Here is a 23995-nt window from a genome sequence, read left to right on the forward strand (position 1 = left end):
AACTATCTGTATTGTTTACCTCCAAACACAACAGTCACATAGTAAAAAAGGTTAAATACAGTGATTATTCGTCCCCAAATAAATATCAGGGTTAATGTCCTCCTTAATGAAGTGTGTCCAGGGCCAAACCTCCAAATTCATGTGTACAGAAATTCTAGACAGGTAAAATGGACAGTAAAAACCATATAAATCACAGCAAAAATATTAAGTAATAGCAAATATAGAGAAACAGAGTAAAACCGAAAACTAAATACAAAAAAACGTCTTTAAAAGTTGTAGGAAGTCGTGGACTTCTCACCAACACCTGACCTTAACTGCACTGTAACATTTACAACAGCCTTAAAGAATGGTTGAGCCAAACGGTCCTCACATCAAAACAGTTTCTCTGGACCTTATCCAGATCAGGTTGAGGCAACATGAGTTTTCAGAAAGAGGGCAAACACGTGCAGTGCGTGTAACGTGAGAGGATGTGAAAGCATGTCGGTGTGTACGTGTAAAACACAGAGTTTGATAAAGAACTCGGTTGTTTTAAATTAGGTCAGCGTCTGTACAAGTAAATAGTGTTGAATGACCATAAAGTATATATATAAAGTAACATAAAGTAATAAAGAAAAAATCTGTGTGTGCTTCCTCAATAAACCTTACATAGTTTCATGTCTCCTTACTGATTTCCTGACATTTAAAAACAAAGACGAGTGCTAATTTATAAGGAGATATGTCAAAGAAGTGCTGCTTTCACTGTGCTTGTAATTGAATAAACATCTGTAAAAACACTAAACTTTAGAACTTTCAAAAATACAGACAAGTGAACCTTTACTCCTTTTAAATTTGTGAAAAATCCAATGAGTACAGATAAAACCTTGTTCATGGATTGAGTAATATAATAGATGATCATCACACCTTTCTCAGCAGCAAACAGAAAACATATAGAGAAACAGAGTAAAACAGAAAACTAAATACAAAAAAAAGGCTTTAAAAGTTGTAGGAAGTCGTGGACTTGTTTGTTTGTTTGAGTTAATGTTAGTTGCAAATTTGTGTATTGTGTTTTTATCTTTTTTAACCCGAACTCCACATCAGCTTGCCAATGTCAGAATTAAGTGACAATGGATTTGTCCGTGATTTTCTTCCTGGCGGTGTTGGTGTCTGCATTGGCAACTGCTCATTGCACTTGAACCTCATTTGAACCTCATCTGACGATCAAGTACTCCAGAGACCATCTGCTCAACTACAACAACCTCGCGAACAGCCGACCACCGGCGGACCTGATTTTCCCTTAGAGGAGCTTGTTAACCAGCCCGAGAGAGGCGACTACTCTAGATCTCCATGGCGTAAACCGAGGAAGCGCGGCAGAAGAGGCGGGGTGCGGGAACGCGTGAGGCGGCTTCACCTGTCTCGCATCCCCGTGCCTTCCATCATACTATCAAACGCCCGATCCCTCCGCAATAAGACTGACGAGCTGCAGGCTCTTGTCCGCTACCACCACGAGCTCAAAGAGGCTTGCATCCTTGCCTTCTCGGAGACATGGTTCGGGGAGAAGGACGCCAACGGTGACTTGGCCATAGACGGGTTCGGGGTCCCGTTTCGCACCGACAGAGCGGCTGCAACAACAGGGAAGTCATGCGGAGGTGGGGTATGTTTGTACGTTAATGAGCGCTGGTGTAAAATGTGATTGTGAGAGAGAGACTATGTACAAAGGACGTTGAGCTGCTTTCAGTGTCTATGCGCCCTGTGTATCTTCCACGTGAGTTTCCTCAGATTTTTCTGACTGTTGCCTATATCCATCCTAAGGCTAATGAGGGAAATGCATCAGAGCTCATCTATCAAACTGTACAAAAACTCCAGTCTATATCACCAGACGCTCCTAATCTGATTTTAGGTGATTTTAACCATTGCTCACTTGAAAAAACCCTCAGAGATTTTTATCAATATGTTTCCTGCGCCACCAGGAAAGACAGGATCTTGGACAAGTGTTATGGGTCCATTAAAAAGGCCTATAAATCAATCTCTCTCCCTCCGCTGGGGTCAGCTGACCATAATTGTGTGCACTTGATACCATCTTATCCGACATGTCTCCAGAGGGGGAAAGTAACAACTAAAAACATCAAAGTGTGGTCAGAGAAGGCCATAATGACTCTTCAGGGCTGTCTGGATTGTACAGAGTGGGAGGAGTTCATTGAATCCTCTGGTGACATTCACGAACTCACCAATGTGGTCAGCTGTTGGGTTACTTATTGTGAGGACACTGTTATTCCTGTAAAAACTGTTAAATCTCACCCAAACAGTAAACCCTGGGTGAGTAGACACCTTAAAGCGCTTTTAAACAAAAAGAAACAGGCTTTTAAACTGGGAAACCAAACTGAATTAAGGTCTGTACAAAAGGATATCAAACAGGAAGTCAGGAGAGCTAAATTAGGTTATAAACAAAAAGTTGAAGACAAACTGAGCAAGAACAATCTGGGCTCTGCATGGGATTGCATTAAGACTATGGTTGGGTTGTCTGATAATGCTAAGAAAATCTTATTATTAGATGGGTTCACTTTAGATTTTACTTTCGCGCAGGAACTCAACAAATTTTATTCAAGGTTTGATGTGCATGATTTTAACAATGAAATAACTACACTGAAAAACACTCTTTCGGAGTCAAGTCATCTGGATGCGCCTGCCTTTGATGTGCATACGGTTGTTCAAACTTTTAAACACTGTAAAACCAGAACAAGTGTTGGTCCGGACAACATCAGTGGTCGAATGCTCTCTAATTGCACAGAGGTTGTATTTTTACATATATTTTTAATCTGTCTCTTTTCCAGCAGAAGGTTCCTAACTTGTGGAAACTGGCTACCATAGTTCCTGCTCCTAAATCTAAACACCCTAAATCTTTAAACGACTTCAGGCCTATAGCTTTAACCTCTTTAGTTATGAAGTCATTTGAAAAACTGGTTAAAGCCGAACCTCTGAACAAGACTGAGCATCTGCTTGACCCAATGCAGTTTGCCTATAGGACCGGTAGGGGGGTCCAAGATGCCACCTTAACTCTGCTAAATTACATCCATAAGCACCTCGAGGTCTCTAACAACCATGTCAGACTGCTGTACATCGACTTCTCATCCGCCTTCAATACTATTCAGCCTCATCTGTTGATTCAGAGACTAATTGACAACTTTAGTCTTGATGGTAGCATTGTTGGCTGGATTTTGGATTTCCTGACGTTCAGAACTCAGAGAGTGAGAGTAAATTGACAACTTTCTTACCTATCTTTTACATCTACTGGCTCACCACAAGGATGTGTCCTTTCTCCTCTGCTGTACATATTATACACTAACAACTGCTGTAGCACATTATTAAACCATGATATATTGAAGTTTGCAGATGATACCGTCATTGGCCGGGTTTCCCAGATCCAACCTCTCTTAAGGATTTAAGAGAGGTTCAAAGAAGGTTTGAACTAAGAGAGAACCCTAAGATACGGGTGTTTCCCAGATGACTTCTTAACACCGTTCTTTAGTTTCGCTCTTTCAGAAGCTCTTTGGAGCAGCTGTCCGGTTCTGAAACCAAATCAATCGATGCCAGGCAAATCGATCACCGATCACTATCAGCGCATTTTCACACGCAGCACTGCTACCTAACGCACTAATTCCCTGCTGCCTGTGCGTTATAATGAAAAATTAAGATGATAAATATAATTCAATGACCCTTTTTCATCCAAACGGTGCGTTACTCCGTTATTTCTGGCTACAGTGAGGCTTTTTTTCCCCACACGCAGAAACCGGGAGGAAACGTGGTGGGCGGGTGTGTGCGTTCAAAAACATGAGCCAAGAGAAGGCGAGTTTCGCAAATCGCAACGTGGAATTACAGCAATCCCTGGTTTTTCGCAGGGGTTATGTTCCAAAAAGAACCCGTGATAAGTGAAATTCTTTTTACAATTATAGAGGGCTTCAGATTGCAGAGATCATCCCCGCCACGCACGTATTCCTGCTCTTCTGATGCTGCTGCATCCCGCAGGTGGGTTTTTTCAAGAGAAGAAAATATATGGGTCGTTGTCTTCGCTCTTTTTTCTTCTGGGCAAAAAGATTCTTTAATATAAACCGACACCATTGATTATATTTGAGACTGTAATGAACGATTCATCAAAGGATCCCGTTGATCAGCTGCTGCTTCCCTGTCATCACATAGATGCGCTCGGGCGCGGCGCAGGAGGATCGGTGTCCCGGCTGCCTGGACAGCGCGGTCCGACACACGTCCAGGGGACTGAAGTGCTGACGCACGAATGCGTTCATAAAAACAGTTCTGCTTCGAGCACGGTGAGGCGGTTGATTTGCAGCGAGAACATGTATAGCAGCCAAATCATCAAATAAATGATATTCATGATGATCGTTTTATTTGTGCGTAATGCATAAAGCATATACAGGAACACACTTGTTATTCCTTATTTTTCTTTTTTTTCCCCCCTTTGCTGTCACCAATAAATGCTAAACAATATAAATCTAAAGTATAAAATAGATCAAAACTTGTGCGGGGTGCATTGTTTTAATATCTCATTGCTTGGTGTAATATTGTTTTGCCTGACGCGGCTGGATCTGTGAGTCTTTGTTCACTAAGATGGTTGTAAACATAGGCGCCGGAACCGTGGGTGCTTCGGGGCCCGAGCACCCACGGAGATGGCCAAGCACCCACGGGGAGAGCAGAGTAGGCGAGCCCTCATGTCAACAATCACTGATTGGCTAAAGCGGTTTTCAAATAGAGGGCGCACAGCCGGCGCCGGCTTTCCCATTCAAGTGTATGTGCTGCCGCTGCGCAAGAGCGCGCTCCTGACGCACGGCGGGCGCAACGCGGCTTTCACCTAGAACTCGGCGCAGAGCCTGCGCGCATACACCTGTGTAGGCTACACATTTGTTGCAAGTTGCTTGGCGACCGAAAAAAAGTTTTTCCGGTCATGGCGCCGTTTTCCCACTCATTTGGACGTACAGTAGCTACAGCTCGGTTTGCAAAATGCATGTGTCCCTGATTCAAAGAAAAGCTCTGGCTTTAGTTCTTCTTCTGAGGAGGAGGAGACGAGCAGCAGCAGCAAGGAGGGGATGGGTCCATGAAATCCTCATGAGAACACAGGATTTGGGGGAATACAGGCTCGTTCGGGAGCTACAGCTCCATGATGGCCAGGTCTACTTCAGGCTGAATCATATTTTATTAAAAAACCTTTCCGAACTATTTTGTTGTTTTTTAGCTCATGTCAGTCATTTTAGCGGACCTGTAGTGCTTCAGTTTGCAAAAGTATTGACATGTGGTCTTTTCATAACCATATATTGATCAATGATTCAATTGATCCCCAGATGAGGCATGGAAATGCTATATTTTATTTTAAATTGACATTTTATTGTTAAAAGAGCAAAAGAATATCACATTTCTACCACTTAAACAGGTGTGTCCAAATTCTGTGAGATTTCTCTCCACTTTTGTCCCTTTTTATTGATGTCCCGATAGGCCTGCAGTCTCATCCCACAGCTCCTCACAGACTCACAGCCAAGATCATTCTTTCTTCCATGTTGATCGTCTCTGATCTACAAGCTGCAACTTTTTTTTTCTCCCTCCACCTTCTCTCCTACACCGCCGAGATGCCGTCACAGGGCGCACGGTGAAATTAAAAAAAAAATAATTTCTACTGTTGTAGATTAGAAACGATCAAGAGGGAAGAAAGAATGATCTTGGTTATGAACTATAGAAATATAGCCTCCTTTTTCTCAGATGAACACCCGAATTTGTTAAGAATTTGATTATTATTTGTGTGTGTGTGTGTGTGTGTGTGTGTGTGTGCGTGCGGCGTTCATGTCCGTTACCGCTGTTGAATCTACGTTGCTGAATTGCTGAATCTCGTGCGAAACGACACTACATGACATTCAGCACCCACCAGAAAAAACATAATTCGGCGCCTATGGTTGTAAAGACTGGGTCAGCAGCATCTTTCATTTCCTTCTTAATGAAAGAGATACTTAAGCTAAGAGCGACTCTGGGAAACGCGATTTTCTTTCACAGGCTCCTTAAGAAGGTTTGAAAGAAGTCTTTCGCTGTTAAGAACTACTTAACTGATCTGGGAAACCCGGCCATTGTGAGTCTGTTGAACAGCACTGATAACTCCCATGGCCCTGTGGTTGATTACTTTCTTAAGTGGTTCCAGGATTCTTTTTTAACTCTTAATGTATCAAAGACAAAGGACATGTGTATTGATTTTAGACGTTCTCAGCCCTCTCCGGATAGGACAGTGATTAACGGACAAGATGTAGAAATTGTAGAGTCCTATAAATATTAGGGAACTATAATAGACAATAAGCTGACATTTGAGAGTAACACCAACTTAATTTACAAGAAAAGTCAGCAGCGTCTGTACTGTCTTAGAAAACTGTCCAAATTTCATGTTGATTCATCCTTGATGTCCATGTTTTATCGCTCTTTCATTGAGTCTGTATTAACTTTTTCTTTCATTTCTTGGTTTTCATCACTTAGGGTAAAGCAGAAAACTGTTCTTACCAAGGTGGTTCATGTCTGTAGCAAAATAATTGGCTCTGCTCAAGTGACTCTACAGGACCTGTATAACAAACAGCTGTATAGGAAAGCAAAAACTATCCTATCAGACTGTTCCCATCCTCTACACAAGAGTTTCAGTTCCTTCCATCGGGTACACTGCTCAGACTTCCACTTCTCAAAACTAACAGACATAAACATTCTTTTGTACCTTCTGCCATCTCCCTTCTCAATTCCATGAGGAAAAGGTAGCTGTTGTGGGGCTTGGATTTTTAGATTTTTAGATTTAAAGTTTTAGATTGTTGCGTTGTAAAGTTGTTGTCCTTTTTTTACCATGTGTATATGTCTACATATTGCTGCAAGATTAATTGCCCAATTGGGGACAAATAAAGTTATTGATTGATTGATTGATTGAACACCTGACCTTAACTGCACTGTAACATTTACAACAGCCTTAAAGAATGATTGTGCCAAACGGTCATCACATCAAAACAAGTTCTCTGGACCTTATCCGGATCAGGCAACACGAGTTTTCAGAAAGAGGACAAACACGTGCAGTGCGTGCAACGTGAGATGTGAAAGGCTGTCAGTGTGTACGTGTAAAACACAGAGTTTGATAAAGAACTCGGTTGTTTTAAATTAGGTCAGCGTCTGTACAAGTAAATAGTGTTGAATGACCATAAAGTATATAGATAAAGTAACATAAAGTAATAAAGAAAAAATCTGTGTGTGCTTCCTCAATAAACCTTCAATAGTTTCATGTCTCCTTACTGATTTCCTGACATTTAAAAACAAAGACGAGTGCTAATTTATAAGGAGATATGTCAAAGAAGTGCTGCTTTCACTGTGCTTGTAATTGAATAAACATCTGTAAAAACACAAAACTTTAGAACTTTCAAAAATACAGAGAAGTGAACCTTTACTCCTTTTAAATTTGTGAAAAATCTAATGAGTACAGATAAAACCTTGTTCATGCATTGAGTAATATAATAGATGATCATCACAACTTTCTCAGCAGCAAAAAGAAAACAAGTTTGAAAAAGTTCAAAACTAATATGACATCAAAACTGTAATATTTTTGAAAAAATGTCATCTTCTGGTTTTAAATGTCTGTCTATAGCTTTCTAAAGTTCCATCTATATCAAATGATATACAGCGTGTGATCTTACACCAATCGGCTTTAAAAAGCTTACTGAAATCTTCCAATAGAGAGAACTCCCCAAGTGAGTTTGGATGCACAGATTCTTTTGAAAATAAATAATACAACATGTCAAAAAAGCAGTTTCAATCAAATTAAAAAAGTATTTGAATGCAATAAAAAATATTTGATTGAAATGTTTTTTTTTTGATTGAAGTATAGTTTTTTGGAGGTTTGGGTCATATTATGAATAAGACATTTCTGTATTTATTATTTAATCAAAAAAGAAGTTGTTTAAAACAAATAAAAAACGTTCATAGATAATATTAAAAAAATGTAAATGCAAAAACATATTTGGGGTTCCCAAAAAATTGTATTTAAACCTTTTTTTTTCATTGAAAGTGTTTTTTTTTTTTTATTGGAGCAAAGTTCTTTTTTGTTGAAAATATTTTTTTGATCTATTTTGTGTTTGGGTCATATTATTGATAGGACATTTGTGTCATTGTATGTATTTCAATCAAAGGAAAACTTTATTTTTTATTGAAGTGAAAAAAAGTTAGTAAGTACTGTATATAAAACAGTATTCGAATGATTGATATCAAATAATCTGTGTATCATTCATTGGGAGCAAAACTACAGAATGAACAGGAGTGAGGTTTTCCTACACCCATGTTTCCCGCAGTCGGCCTGGGGGGATCATGGGAGGGACTGATAGCCGGACCCAGGTTTGGTCCTCCAGGGGAGATGGGAGTGGTGAGAGAATGATTGTCCATGTCTTTGTCAGTGAGTGTATGTTAGTGTATCAGTGTGAATGGGTGTCCGTTGTGTAGCCTGGGTTTGGGACTCTTTGCTGTTGGGTTTGTCTGGGTGTCTCCTTGTTGGGGGTTCTTGGGCTCCGTGTCCGTCTCCACTTCCCCCCGCTGCCCTTGCAGCTGGGTAACCTTTGGCTCTGGGGTTCCTGCTTTCATTGGGGCAGGTGCCGGCCCGCCGGCGTCGACTGTTGGGGTGGACGTCTCTCTGGGCGGGCTGGCCAGAGAGGCTAGATTACCCCTGAAGGTTGTATGGTGATTCTGACTCTCATAAATCCTTGTGTTTTGCCACTGGCGCATCACATCTCCCCTGTACTAATGTCCCTGTACATCGCCCCCTGTTAGATTTCACATCAATCTTTAAAGTCTTACTGTTGCAGACAAAGCCTTGAATATCTTTACTCCAAAATACAGCTTAAAATCTTTCATCTAAGCTATGTCCCTCTCCAAAAAGTCAACAGACAGCACCTTTAAGAGAGATCAGATTAAAGACCATTAGACACCCCGTTTCATGGAAATCTGACTCCTGGACTAAAACACACTTATTTTTCTCAAACAATCTTTATAAAAGCTGTTTTTTATATTGCTGTTCTCTGAATGTCTTTAGGATTCATCTCACCTTGAAAAAATAAAGCTGAATTCAATTCTGTATTTGTGATTGTTAGAAAAATTATTACCGTAACTAAACTGGGGCAAATGTAACGTTTGCCACCGCATTTATATTTCATTACAAGGACTTGACTAAATATGAAGGTTTAAATCCTTTTTGGAAGAAATAAATGAGCATCAAGAAGTTCCAGTTTCTGTTGCTTTTTCATGTGTCATATCATCGGTGACACATGAAAAACATAGGAGACTAAAATGTAAAAGCTTTATCTAACCATCATTCATGTAAATAGATGTGGGTTTGGGATTTTTCAATTAGATAATAATAACAGCTACAACAACAATAATAACAACTCCAAAATCAACTTGTAAACATTAGACTACATTTAAGTCATTACATGTAGTAAATGCACGAGTGTCTGGACAATGAGGGGTTTTTTTTCTTTAAATTTAAATACATTACACAAAATGGATTTGAAAAAAAAAGAATCCATGAATAAATGTAAGTAATGATGTAAGTAATGTAAGTAATGATCAGGGTTTACTGCCATTAAAGCTCCACCTTGTTGGGTGTCTAAACTAATTAAGTTCCTCTTTCCATTGTTGTCAGTAATTTCATATCCTGTGTTTATGATCATTCTTGGTAGCACCACAGCAAACATGTAGCCAAACTTCAACTTTGTCAAGGAAAAACGACCAATGACTATAAATTATCTGATGTCGTCTGCTGCCATCTAGCGACCACTAGGCAGTACTACACTTGAATAAAACTAAGCTCTGAAACTTGTTTACACGAGGTGGAAGAGTTAACTGCAAAAACAAAAGTAGCTCGACAGTCACAGGCTCTTAATAGCACAGTACCTGCTGATGGTGGTACACTTTCATGCTTGTTTAGTGTCTGTGTGTCTTTTTTTTTTGTACTTTCCCTGATTTGTTTTAATACAGTACAGCACCAATAGTGGGGACCAGCTGTCCCTCTGAACAGGCAGCTGTTTCTGGGAAAAGGGAGGAGTCAGCTTTATGAAATGTTATTTTAAAATGACAACAACGGAGTTTTATTTATTATTTATTATTTTATCTTTATACACCACCACAATTAATTGAAAAGAAATAACATCTGATCAATCATGTTCAGCTTTCATAAAAAAAAAAAAAAATCCATCCCTCCCTGTTTACAATGCATAGTTCAATCAGACAAGTCATGTGATGAAGAGTTCAACAGTTTTCCTACTGCTAAAACACTTTAGTTTTGGCTTAGAGAATCCGATCTAAATAAATTCCCTATTTTAAGGAAGACATACATATATTGGGGGTGATGAAAATGAGGCTCATTTCCTAGAATTATAGTCTACAGGAAGAGCTGGGGAGGCAGTAGAGATTTAAAAGAAGCAGCAAGTCCTATAAACAGATGGAGTAACTGGAATAAACCATCCACCAGGGTATGAGTGCAGCATAAAACACAGCTGGTATTTCGGCTTGAACTAGGTCCCTGTAGTTACCACATTCATGCAAATCCAGAAATAGATGCAGCTGAAAATAAAACTTTAATAGCAAGACTGTGTTTACATCAATTAGAAAACTGAAAGGCAACAATACATTCTGATAATCAAGTGCATGAGTATCAGTGAACTGAAGAACTCTCACAATGTGAAAAGAAGCTGGCCACTAAAGGTATTATGGTGATTATGATGAGTGTCGGAAATCCTTGTGGTTTCCCACTGACGCAAAAATACAACATCTCCAACCTCTAATAACAAAGTGACACCATTAGCAGCATTAGCAGCCAATGAAGACTGATGTTCATAGGCAAGAATAACATGGTCTCCATTCTTGAACAGCGCAGCACCAGCACCATGTGAAGGATGTCCATGTCCATAAATGTAGAACTCAAAGTGGTAGGCTCCTCTCACCGGGGCTGTGAAAAAGCCTGGGAAACACAAAATGTGATTTATTTATCTATGTTGTTGTTTTAAATTGTCCATCAGTGAAAATGGAGATTTTTTTCCCCATTTTATCACCCAGTGCTCCTACCTAAGTGGCAGTCCTGGGCATTGCTCCCTCTACCAACCCCGGGAGAGCCCACACTGAGCTCAGGTCTCCTCCTTAACTTGAGGAGTGAGCAGGCCGCTTCTTTTCACCAGACAGGGTGGGGCTTCTCCGGCCGGACGTAGCGCATGGAAGGATCACGCATTGTACAGCCCAGGACTGCTGCATGCTTTTGTGAGGGTGGCTCACATTAGATACCCAAGGAGAACATGCAAACTCAGCACAGAAAGGCCCTTTCACCAACCCCACCCACGGTGTGGGTGCTGAAGTCATGGGGGAACTTAACACTCTGCGCCCACAGCGTCCGCAGCGGGAATTAAACCCAAGACCTTCCAGCTTTGAGATGGATGCACGACCAGAAATGAAAGTATAATATCTTGCCCCATCTTAGATGTCACATCAATCTTTAAAATCTGCGCCACCGTGCCCCAACAATAAAAGCTTTGAAATAAATTCAAGTATAATATCTATGACTACAGATGGATTATTTTTTCATTAATTGAAGGGTACCAACAAATCTATACAGGTTTTTTGATCTTCCTTATCGTCCCTTTTCTATTATATATTGGAAAAAAATTATGTGCTATATATTTTTACAAAGCTGCGCTGCAGACAACTGCATTGTCATTTTAATTGGAGAGGCCCATTGATCAGGTATCAGACCTGATAGAGACAGTGTCAGACCTCGAGAGGGATGAAAGTAAACTCAGTCAGTCAAATTCAATAATTCAAACCTTTGAGGATTACAATGACCTGGATTAGTCAGAGTCTACACCAGCAAATAGAACACATGATTATTGAAGTCTCAAGCAATATTTATCATAAGTGCTATGTGTAGTCGAAAGCAGGATTAGATTTTGTTGATATTTAAAAACTTTGGAAGTGCTGACTTTTTCATCAGTGCTGAAAAAATTACATTTTGCTCTGTGAATAGTTTATACATAAAATCGTTCTGCTCACGTTTCATGAAAAAGACCCAATGTATAATATGACCCCAATCTGGAGTCTAAAGTTCTCTTTACCTCCTACTCATGACCAGTTGGGTTAGGTTTAAAAGATACATGGTTAGGGTCAGAAAAAAATATTCTTGATTTTAGTATTTATGGATTGGGGTTCCCGTAATGTGATGTCAATATTTACTTAAAAAAGGAAGATGTGGACAAGTATACCCTTTACACATTTTCTTGTGAGACTGAGCAGGATGTAATATTTAATCTGTAAATGTGAGTACCTGTGTTTGCGTTATAGGCATTTCCAACATTTGTAACAACGTTTCTGAAGATCAGGTTGGTGTGTGCGTTAAATGGTCCAAGAGTTTCTGAGCCAGAAGTGAGCAAAGATGCTGAGAAAGCCACTCGTTTCACTGAGAGAGAAACACAAGTGTTAGATTACAGTGAATGATGTGCTAGTTGTATCAGTCCTGATCTAATTCTGGAAATCACAAACCTTCTCCTTCTCTTGTCAGAGCGTTCACATGGTTTTCTGTTGTGTTTGCTCTGGATTTAATGGTGAGCAGTTCAGCTGCCAGCTTAGCTGCCTGTTCTAAAACATCAAAAACAACATCAGAATTAACAGTTTGACAAAGTCACAGCAAAATTAATGATTTTAGTTTAGTTTAGCAGTTATAGTCCTGAAAAAAGGAAAACTATTAATGCATGTGAATGAAGTTATTATATATAAGTACCTTTTAGTGCCCCCATGGTGCAAATATGTAATTTAAATACTATTTGTGCCACGGCTAGATATACAACGTGTACCTTGGTACTGTTGCTTCATCTCCGTATTTTGTGACTCCAGTTGATTCACCTTAGCTGATTGTGCTGTAATACACACACACACACACACACACACACACACACACACACACACACACACACACACACACACACACACACACACACACACACACACACACACACACACACAGTAATTCTTAATTCAATATCTTGCAATAGGAGCAATAACTTGGAGTTAATAGCTTCGGTATGGTTTCATCTGTCTCTCAAAACAAAACTAAGTTTCGTTCCTTAATTGTATCACATCATCTTTAAATACTGGAGCGATCACAGACAGTGGAACACGACAGTCAACAGTGAATGTCGGATTCTGGACTCTAGACTTTAAACTGTTTACACAGAAGAGTTGAAAATCTGGATCCCAGGTTTTGTGGCTGCAAAACATAAAAAGAACTTGACCTGAAAGGATGTCCACTTTGGTAGAATGAAAGACTCCATACTACTTGGAAAGTGGATACATAAACCTTCACACTTTGTTTGGCAGGAACAATTCCTCCTCTACAGTCATTGGTGACGTCTTTAACACACACCAAAATGCTCCAGATCAGCAAACACAAACAATCTCTGCTTTAACAGCGGTGCTCGCACAGTTACTGATGTTCAATTAAATTCATTTGGATACAACTTACTTTTGTTATACTCGGCTACTCTTAACTAAAGTTAAGTTTTCATTTAAATTATGTCCTGAGACTTAGAACTTCTCAAGTGAATGATAATGTTCTTCTTCACATGACTGTACCTTGGTACTGCTGCTCCAATTCTCTGGTCTTTTTTGCTTGTTCTAAAACACCAGGGATGAAAAGAGATGTTTAAATACTAACCTTCCTTGACAGCATAATTTAATTAGTTCAAGTCAGTATTTCCTTACATTAGTATTAGTGTTAGTAAGACACACAGAATCATACCTTCATTTTCATGCTGCAAGTATCTCATCTCAACCTTCAGTCCAGCCAACACGCCGCTCATCTCTCTCAGCACTGCATGGATATCCTGTGTACATGTTGGTTGGTGCTCAGAGACATTTGTTGGTTCTCTCCTTGTCGACTCAGTTTGTGTTAAATTTACTCCAGGTACATTATCAGATGCTGCTTGAATCTGAGCTGCAGAGAGAGAGCAGATCAGCAGCAACAATGGAAGAAACATGGTTAGCACTGTTGTCAGAGTGTGTTAACCCGTCCTTAAATAGTATTTCACTCTGTAAATAATCAACCAAAATCTGAGCAATTATTACCTTATTTCATTTGCTGTTGGTAAATAGTGGGTTAAGCAAGTGGCTCATATAGCTACTGAGGCTACAGTCCCCCTTCAGCGGTCGCAGGTTCGAATCCTGGCCTGTGCACCTTTGCTGCATGTCATCCCCATTCTCTCTCTCTACTCCCTTCCTGTCTGCAACTTGAATAAAGGGCCACTAGAGCCACAAAAAAACTTCATTAATATCATAATCATAATCAACATTCCCGTCATGCTCTGATCTCTGCAGGTCAGACCAGCCTGAGGAGCAGCGCCCACCCGGCCACAGTTTGTCCAACTCCAAGTTAGGGCTCCAGGGGCTCGAGGAGGAGGAAGAGGAAGTGGAGGGTGATGACGAGGAGGAGGAGGAGGAGGGCAGCCTGACGGAGAAGTCCCACGACGAGGCGCCAGAGTCTCCGTTGCCTGTCATAAGAGGAGTGTATGAAGAGGATGATGAGGAGGAGGAAACGGAGACGGCTCCATTAGGTATGAGCTATGAACACACTCGCAGGTTTGTATTTTATTAAGCGAGTAAAAGCAACATAAAAAGTTTGGGGAAGTTTGGGTCAATCTCATGTTGCCCACCTCGATACTGCAGGACAGACAGACGTAAAGAAAAGACTAAACCATAAGATAATCTTTACATGTTCAAAAAAGGGTGGCTTTAGTTCAAGTTAAGTCCCTTTCTTTTCATCCTCTTCAGCCCCTTTTTGTCTTTTCTCAATTTGTTCTCTCTGCCCGTCTAACCTTTTATTAATCTTCGCTCTCATTCTCTCTTCACTCCACAACATTTCCTTATTTACTTCCTTCGCCACCATCCTTTCCCTCCTTAATGGCTTTAACCCTCCATCTATCCCATCTCTATGTCTATCTCCCTTCCATCCTCCTATCTACCTGCCCACGCATTCCCATTCGTGCTGTCCATCCATCCGTCCATCCATGCCTCGGTGTGCAGGTGTGTAGAGGAGGAGGGCTCTCTCTTGGACCTGGAGGGTTTGTCCACCTTCCCCAAGAGTCTGGACGGTTTACGTAAAGCAGCCAGTGAAGAGCAGCCCTTTGACGTTAAAGACATATTTACCACTTCACTAGAGTCTGAGGCATTGAAAGAGACACTGTACAGGCAGGCAAAAACCCAGGTATGTGACTGGACGCTGGAAATCTGTTAAAGAGAGGAAAGGACAAAAAAAAAGACGATGTTTCAATATCGAACTGTTAACTCACTAACAAACTCTTGACTACCCTCTTTCTTTTCTGTCACAATGTCTTTAAGAATGCACCATTTGAAAAATACCAAAGACAAGCTGTGAGGTTAATCAACTCTTTTGAATTAAGATTGTCATTATGAAAATAAAAAACTATCAGAATAGGAACAGAAGTCACCAGACAGGCCATTCCCTGATGGTATTTAGGTATTTATGGCTTTGTTAACAGCTGAGCAGTGTCTTTAGACACATCTGTGCAAAGCCTCACAGATTTCTTGTTTGTCCAGAAGGTGCTCATTTATTGACCCTTCATGTTGTTTCAAGACGTTAAGCTGACTTAAAGGTTAGCTAGGTTTAGTTGGACCATCTGATAACACGAGACCCCCATGAAGTTTGGCCTGGTGACGTCTGGTTTGTAAATAACCCAGTGTCTTTAAAAACCATCTGTTCAAACCACCAACAGAGGTACTGTTTTAGTTGACCCATTGACCCTTTGTGTTTTAAGGATGTCTGTTTGTTTCTTCATACCAAGCCTCTTCAACTGAAAAGTCATGTGTGTGGGACCATCTGTTTTTGTCAATTGTCTATCTATACATTCACTGTTCCAAATATGGTCATTCCTGTCATCCTTTGCTTAATAAAAGCGCCAGCTCTGCAGAGAGCCAGTTGTGAGAAGTTCTGACGAGCTCGAAAGAGGAGGGCCGTGTTGCCTAAAGCTTCTCAGGATTTCTCTCCAAACTTCTGCAGAAGGCCATTGAAAGATCATTCCACAGGTCTCCGGTGTCTTTTTCTAAGTTATAACATTGTGATGACTTTTTAACCTAACATTTTGGTGCCGAAACCGCAGGATCTCTCGAGCTGTGACGATTGGGGTGGCGTAAGATTCAACGGGCGATCTAAATCTGTCGACAGCCGTTCCCGACTTCAGGGACGGGGCCAGGTTGATCTTGCGCTGTTCCAGAGTCCAGACGACGAGATTTCCCAGCCAGGGAAGGGCACTAGGAGACTGGTGAGAGACCTCTTTTGAGTGAAATTTCTGTGTATACTAACAAGAGGTTAGCGAAAACGGTGTTTGGCGGCGGGTCGGGGACCTGATTTTTATGAGGCATAGGGGCCTCTAAAAATACTGCCTAAGAGCAGTGCGTAAGACCAACATCTAACTCGGTCGGGGACCGGCTTTTGAAGTCAGAGGACTTTAAAAGTACAGGATAACGAGGAGAGGTTTCTTGGAAATGATTTTTAATGGTTGTGTTTTATGTTTGTCTAATGTTTGTCTAATGTTTGTCTGATGTTTATGTCTGTTCAATGTTTGGGGTTTTCAAAATTGAGAGGAAAAATTTAAGTTGTTCACTAAAGATCAGGCTAAAACCAAACTGTTAAAAAAGGAAACTTGTGTCCTGAGAGAAACTTAAGAAAGAAAATAACTGGCGAAAAATAGCAGAGGCGTGGTTAAGCTGAAATTTATGCTTAAAGAATCTCAAAAGATGCTTAATTGATGGGGAGACGTCCTCAAACTTAAGAAAATGGAGACAAATCTTGCAAAATAATAATATAGGGAACTTAAAAAGAAGTAAATGGACTAATTTAAGACTAGAAGAAAAGACAAGAAAATTGCGAACTTGTGAGGAGAGGATGGATTTTGGGAGAAGTGGGGGCTGCTGCAGGCTGCAGCATGAGGAAGTCTGTGTCTGTGTGTGACTCTCTGTGTGTGTGTCAAGCTGCAACTCTCTGTGTCTCCGTGTGTGTGTGTATGTGAGAGACACTGTCTGTGTGGGTGTATTCATGACACGTTGTAAACAGCTGAAAGTTTCTGTCATTTTAAGAGAAAAAGAAATATGATTCTATTGACCTCATAGTTGTGCGTTAAAATGAAAAATTGAATAAAGACAGAAAGGTGAGATACGTAAAAGTCCTCAGTCAGATCATGATCTGCTTGAGCAGATTTTATGGTGCTTGGAGATGCAGCCTGTTCCTCCAATAGAGGAGGAGGGGCTGTTTGGGTCTGCCTGTAGCACAAAATATTAGTTAGGGGTTGAATAGAAGAAACATGTTAGAATATGTTTGGATATTATAAGATAATATGTTAAGAGCTAAAAAGTTTAAATTCGTATGAGCTTCTCTGTCGAAGGTTTTGTTAAAATGATAACGACTGAAGCTGTGTGTCTGTGTGTGTGTGAAAGCATGCTCCGCTTTACGAGCGGCTGTAAGGCTCTGTGTCTGAGGGAGAACTTTTTGTGTTTGTTGGGAAGAAGGGGGGTGTTCAGCTCTCCTCTTGGAAAAAACATAGAAAAATGGAGAAATATAGTTTGTTCTATCATTCTAAGCCCTGAATGAGGGCATAGAATCATAGAAGTTTCAAATTGGGTTAATTCATCATTCAATTTGCAGATTACTTTTGTAACACTGTATTTGACTTGGATTGTATGGAAATGGGATTCCTGCAATTTGCGAGCATGAGATAAAATGATTGGGTTGTTTGTGACATGAATGTAAAACAAATCAATCATTTGTCCTTACTCTGTCTGTTGTGAAATCACTACTGATGATTGACAGCTCCAGAGGATGGGTTTCGTACAATGAAATTAGCGCCGCTGTATTTTTAGAATACAGTGGAAGAGTGTGTTCATGAGCCTACTCTCATTTGTATGTCAGTGACATTTTACACAGAAAGGGGTGTGTGCAGGAGTAACAAACCCGTTGTACAATCTTTTTAGAAAAGAAGAACTCTGAGTGCATACTAGCCTATTCACACTGAAAATGTGTACATTTGTGATCAGTTTTGATACCATTTAGGTTGTGAGTTCATCTGAAATGCACCAATTGAGTTTGGTTAGTGTAGTTTGAGGAGAAGTAATTTACACATTTGCACTGATACACAAACCCACATGCAGATGATCTGAAGTGTGTGTTTAATGTTAGTGGGTTTTTGTCTATGTGTAGTTTACGCATGGGAATTTATCCCACAATTTTCTTAAGACTTCTATGAGTTTTCATAGAAGAGCGTGCATTTGCGTTGCAGCATGCAAACAGAAGATTAGGAATCTCCTGAAGACTTTTATAAGTACTATATGATTTATCTGGAGACAATTTTTCTGACAATTTTATGACAATTTTCTAGCATTTCTTTTGATTTGGGGAAAATAGAGCTCAACAACAGTTGAGAAGACATTATTTGATAGAATGCTCCTTTAAGTCCGATGTTTTGTGACTATGACTTATTGTTTATATATATATATATAAGTTCACTGAAGACTACTGTTTACGTTGCAGGAGAGTTGCTGCACTGACAGTTTTTGTGTGGTGATACTTTAATAAGATCATAACCTACCTGGGTTGAAATAAGAACATTTTGAAATAAGGAAATTCTGTAGTCTTTGACTGAGGTAGAAGACAGAATTTAACAGGTTTTTTGCCCCCATCTAATCTGGTGATGGGAGGGGGGATTTGAAGGACCTGGGCCGTTTTCGAATTCAGACACTACCGCACTATATGCTACATACTGCAAAGTATGCACTGAATACTGCCTACTGAATGAAGGATTCAGTACGCTGCTCCAGCAGACTGTTCACACAGCAGTGTGCTACAGTGTATTCCAGAATGCATCTCGCACCAAAACGTCAGCGAAAGATGAGATTTAAAAGCAGACTAGAGTGTTTCTCAATCCTGGTCCTCGTGTTCCCTGTCCTGTATGTTTTAGATGTTTCCCTGCACCAACACACCTGATTCTAATTAAAGGTCCTAATTAGCTGTCACCAAGGTCTGCACAACTCTGTTGATGACACACGTACTTTTATCACGGTGCGCTGAAGCAGGGAAACATCTAAAACATGCAGGAGGACCAGGATTGAGAAACACTGGACTAGAAGCTGTTGTAATTCCAGCTGTAGCGCTGTTAATATGCCACTTTATTACGTTTTAACATCTTTTAACATTCAGGCGTAGAAATTTGATCCGATGTTTCGGGGATCAAAAGAGCCGCCGGTCCGGCCGCATCAGCAGCTCACGGCCGGAGAACAGACGCGATCGCCGGGTCAACCCACGGCCTCGTCCCGGGGAGAAACCTGCAGCCCTGTGGAGAATTGTCGCCGGCTGAAATAAATCATTTAGGAAATAAATGTTGGTTTAATAGATGAAATCTAACAGTTGTAGGTGTCACGTTAGTTTGTCTGAATATAAAGTGAAGCTTCGTATTGTTACTAGATGGATATATATATACCACAGACAGAACAGAGCTGTATATCTTATAGCTCAATGGGTTGATTAGCGACTTTCGTACAGCGAACGGGGGTTCGATTCCAGTCGGGCTATATTTTGCAAATTTCCCCGATGCGGGACTAATAAAGGATTATCTTATCTTAAATGTTGAAATAGCAGTAAAACCACATTCATTGATGAAATGACATAAGGGATGGAAATGGATTTTAATAAATGTATTGAAATGAACATATCAGTCTATTGAAGTTAATTTTATAACAAGTTCTCCTCTCTGTCGAGTCGCTCTCTCTGCATCTATTTATTTCAGCTCCCGGACAAATTCTCTGTCAAAACACAGCAATGAAAAGTAGTTATTTCATGAAAAGACAACGAACTACCGATATATAACGTTGTCATAACACTTAGTTCACTTTTATTTACGGATAACTTAGCTAAGATAACTAACAAAAACCTAACATACACATAGCTAAGATAACATACAAAAACCCACAATTTTTAATCGTTGTCCTTACACTAAATTGAATTAAAAAGGTTATATATTAAAGTTACTTACATTTATATTCCTCCTTCTCCCTCTCCAAGGTGTAACTAGTCCTTTCTGCCTTCACATCACATCACTGTCCGGTTGCAGCTGTTTTCTCAATAAAGCTTTGAGAAAAAAAAGAAAAAAATTGCTGCCCGGCCGAGGCCGCATTGCATTCTGGGATATTGTAAGCGAGGTAGGCTGTTTGAAGCATGCTGCGGATTTTTTTCCAGATCAGTACAACATCCGGGTATTTTTCGCACACTGCAGATTTCCTTCTGTTCACATACAGCATACTACTTACTACACTTTGGCCAAATCAGTGTATACTTGTAGTACAGTATGCGAATTCGAAAACGGCCATAGAGTCCTCTTGTCCTAGAGGGTCAGACCTGCAGACTTGCCAGGGTGCGAAGGTCAAGAAGTGGGAGGGCCACTTATCTGGGGAGCCTGACTCTGGCAGCCTGACTCTTCCAGGGAAAAGTCAACAAGGAGGGGGTCTGATGACACGAAACCCCCACCCCTGTCGGCATGCAAAATAATGCTGTGAAGCAGACCAGTGCTTCCAAGGAAGCTGTTCCCCCTGGTGGCTAAGTTGAGCCATAGGGAGTTTCTATGGCTCAACAGGAGGGAGTGGGAGTATGTAGGGGTACATATGATACATCATGAGGATTAAATACTAAATACCCTTTAAAAAAATTTTTTAGTAGGAGTTTTCCGACATGTAGCAGATACAACATGAAAGTACCTATCCATTTGAAGTTGTTCATATGGATTTCGTTCTTGGAGTGAACTAATGGCCTGTTAAGTTAAGGCTCAAGAAAACCATGGCCTGAATGACGGCCATTAGTCGAACTGTACATGAGAATCGTCTTCTTGTACGCTGCTGTTTCTTCCTCTCTCCCTCTCCTAAAGCAGGAACTGCTGAAACTGGGTAACCGGATCCTGAGTCGAGTGGTGAAACGTCATCACTCCGTCAGGACGGGCCCTTTTTGCTGTCCAAATCAGGACACCGACAGCACCGGCAGCAGTAAAGGCTGCTGAATGATTTACTGCGTTCACCAGTTGCAGTGAAAGCTAGCGGAGAAACGTGCCAGGCTCGAGTAGTGCGGGAAGTCGGGCGGTATTCAAACCTTTGCCCGCCGAAGAATTCATCTGATGCCTATCTCGCCAGCCCAGCCTGAAGAATATGACTAGCCAAACTGACTTGCGACAACAAACTAGGAGAGGAGTCCGAGGAATGGAAGAGACTTTTTCACTACTGAGTCATGCTGACATAATGACTGAGATTACGATTACGATTCTGACTATCACTGTCTTTGTACTTTTCTGTGTTTTCATTACCTGTATGTTTACAATGACACTGGAGTGTTTTATTTTGGGTGCTGTGAAGTTTCAAAATGACAAGAGTAGGGAAATGTGAGGTTAATCAACTCTTTTGAATTAAGATTGTCATTATGAAAATAAAAAACTATCAGAATAGGAACAGAAGTCACCAGACAGGCCATTCCCTGATGGTATTTAGGTATTTATGGCTTTGTTAACAGCTGAGCAGTGTCTTTAGACACATCTGTGCAAAGCCTCACAGATTTCTTGTTTGTCCAGAAGGTGCTCATTTATTGACCCTTCATGTTGTTTCAAGACGTTAAGCTGACTTAAAGGTTAGCTAGGTTTAGTTGGACCATCTGATAACACGAGACCCCCATGAAGTTTGGCCTGGTGACGTCTGGTTTGTAAATAACCCAGTGTCTTTAAAAACCATCTGTTCAAACCACCAACAGAGGTACTGTTTTAGTTGACCCATTGACCCTTTGTGTTTTAAGGATGTCTGTTTGTTTCTTCATACCAAGCCTCTTCAACTGAAAAGTCATGTGTGTGGGACCATCTGTTTTTGTCAATTGTCTATCTATACATTCACTGTTCCAAATATGGTCATTCCTGTCATCCTTTGCTTAATAAAAGCGCCAGCTCTGCAGAGAGCCAGTTGTGAGAAGTTCTGACGAGCTCGAAAGAGGAGGGCCGTGTTGCCTAAAGCTTCTCAGGATTTCTCTCCAAACTTCTGCAGAAGGCCATTGAAAGATCATTCCACAGGTCTCCGGTGTCTTTTTCTAAGTTATAACATTGTGATGACTTTTTAACCTAACACAAGCGCTCAAAAAGAACACCATTTAGTAATCAATTAAAGAAAAAAACAACAACAGTTCACAGAACAGACTTCACATTTGTTCATTTTGTTAGTGTTTCCAAAGTTTGTGGTTTTGAGTTTTCATGAGGACCATGATATTTTCCAGCATAGAAATAACCAAAATGATAGAGTGTATTTTCAAGAAACTGAAGGATCACAACTTAGTAGGTTTAGAAAAAAAATGTAAAAGCCAATGATATGGGCTAAGGTGCAGCCTAAAATCATGTTTAATCTCCTGACAAGTCATCAAATAAAGAGAAACGTTAAGACAGAAGTGTCTGACTGTTGACTCCTGTGTTTTCCTTCCCTAAAAGTCACCTGTTTTGTCTTGCAGGCTTATGCAATGATGCTGTCTCTCTCTGAGAACAACCCTTTGCACGCGCCCTCCCAGAACTCTCTGGAAGCTTGGCTGAGCATGGGAGGTGGACCGTCTGAGACGAGCAGCTTTCACCCACTCAACCACATCTAAACAAAGAGATACAGATAGAAGGTGGGACGAGGAGTGGGAGGAACTTTAGTTTCACAAACGGATAGGAACAAACAGACTGAGTGGACGCGAGTTGTGCGAAGAAGGGGAGACCGGACAAGAGTTCATCGTCACATACATTCAAGATAGAGGGAATGAGTTTGTGTGGTTATGTTCGCGTTCACTTGTTTGTGTGTTTGTGTGAATGGGATAGGCGAAGGAAAGACTGTCCCTGGATGAGGGGGGTCCTGCAAGACTCTGTCCAAGAGAAAGCACTGCTAAGCTCCTGTTGATGTGAAGGACTTGATGAATGCTTCTCAACAAGCATCCAAACTCTGCATAACTCTGATCCTCCCCAAGTGCACAAGGCTCACTGCAGCATCACAGACACCCCGGATAAGGCGCTCATAAAGACACTTAATGACCGACATGTCTCTAAAGTCTGTGTACAACGCCTATGAAAAGGATTGTAGCATTGGCACTGTGTTTCCACAAGGTGGCACTGTTCGTGCAGGAGCACAGAGCTCCTGCCAGCAGTCCTCTCCCAAGTTTTCCCATCAATCATGGGTGATCGATCTTATTTCAGTTTAATTGCAGAATCAACAATAGCATCACATTAAATACTCTGATCCAGTAGGCACTTGATTTTTTATTTCAGTGATTACATGAAGAATAATGTCCAATGTTCAAATGTGCTTTTAATGAGCTATCTTGGCCAGTCGCCATTGTAATTGGTTATTAAATTTGATCATGGTGAAGATTAATTTAAATCATCCTAGAAAGAAAGGTTCATTTTTGTTTATCACATCATCATTTTTCAATTGTATTTACTTCCTTTCTCATTAGATACCACAGTATTGTTTCTTTGTAGGCACCACAGTGCTAAATTGTTAATATAATTATTTTAGAGAAGGACCAAAATTGTATGATACTGTCATATGATGTAAAATATAACTTAGATGTTCATAGCAAGAGTGGTTTGTGCCAAATAACCCATAAAGATGTTTTGTTCTCTGACAATCATTTCATTTCCAAGGGGCTTGCATTTGCTGTCATAGGTTGTTTTTTTTCTCCTTATTACGCGCTTATATATTTGATTTCAAAAGTATGTATGTATTTATTTTTTCTCCATTTTTGTCATAACTGGAGGTTTGAAAATGAAGAAAAGCCTTTTTATTCCCGTTTTCTTGAAGGAGTGATCACCTTTCAAAATGCAGGGGAGATTCTGAATCTCTGGTTTTGACAGGTCAGCGTGCCAAAATGAAAAAG

At 40.5% G+C, this 23995-nt stretch overlaps 2 protein-coding genes across 6 annotated transcripts; one reads left to right on the forward strand and one right to left on the reverse strand.

Annotated features, from left to right (window-relative positions):
* Nucleotides 1-1324: 1324 nt before the first annotated feature.
* LOC133457332 (prothymosin alpha-like) lies at nt 1325-23746 on the forward strand. 2 transcript variants are annotated; one of them, XM_061736492.1, is made up of 3 exons: nt 1325-1625; nt 14386-14646; nt 22595-23746. In XM_061736492.1, the coding sequence occupies exons 1-3, from the start codon at nt 1618-1620 to the stop codon at nt 22605-22607; spliced, it is 282 nt and encodes a 93-aa protein (XP_061592476.1). In that variant the 5' UTR covers nt 1325-1617; the 3' UTR covers nt 22608-23746. The 2 variants fall into 2 exon arrangements, with proteins under 2 accessions (XP_061592476.1, XP_061592477.1); XM_061736493.1 differs by having other exon boundaries at nt 14386-14621.
* On the reverse strand, nt 10589-14044 carry LOC133457331 (complement C1q-like protein 4). Of its 4 annotated transcripts, XM_061736487.1 has the most exons (6): nt 13811-14044; nt 13645-13686; nt 12867-12929; nt 12556-12651; nt 12341-12472; nt 10589-10990 (listed from the first exon to the last, which is right to left on the reverse strand). In XM_061736487.1, the coding sequence occupies exons 1-6, from the start codon at nt 13869-13871 to the stop codon at nt 10704-10706; spliced, it is 681 nt and encodes a 226-aa protein (XP_061592471.1). In that variant the 5' UTR covers nt 13872-14044; the 3' UTR covers nt 10589-10703. The 4 variants fall into 4 exon arrangements, with proteins under 4 accessions (XP_061592471.1, XP_061592472.1, XP_061592473.1 ...); XM_061736488.1 differs by lacking the exon at nt 13645-13686; XM_061736489.1 differs by lacking the exon at nt 12867-12929.
* Nucleotides 23747-23995: the final 249 nt, after the last annotated feature.

This window comes from Cololabis saira, chromosome 12 (assembly GCF_033807715.1).
Source record: "Cololabis saira isolate AMF1-May2022 chromosome 12, fColSai1.1, whole genome shotgun sequence".
NCBI lineage: Eukaryota > Metazoa > Chordata > Actinopteri > Beloniformes > Belonidae > Cololabis > Cololabis saira.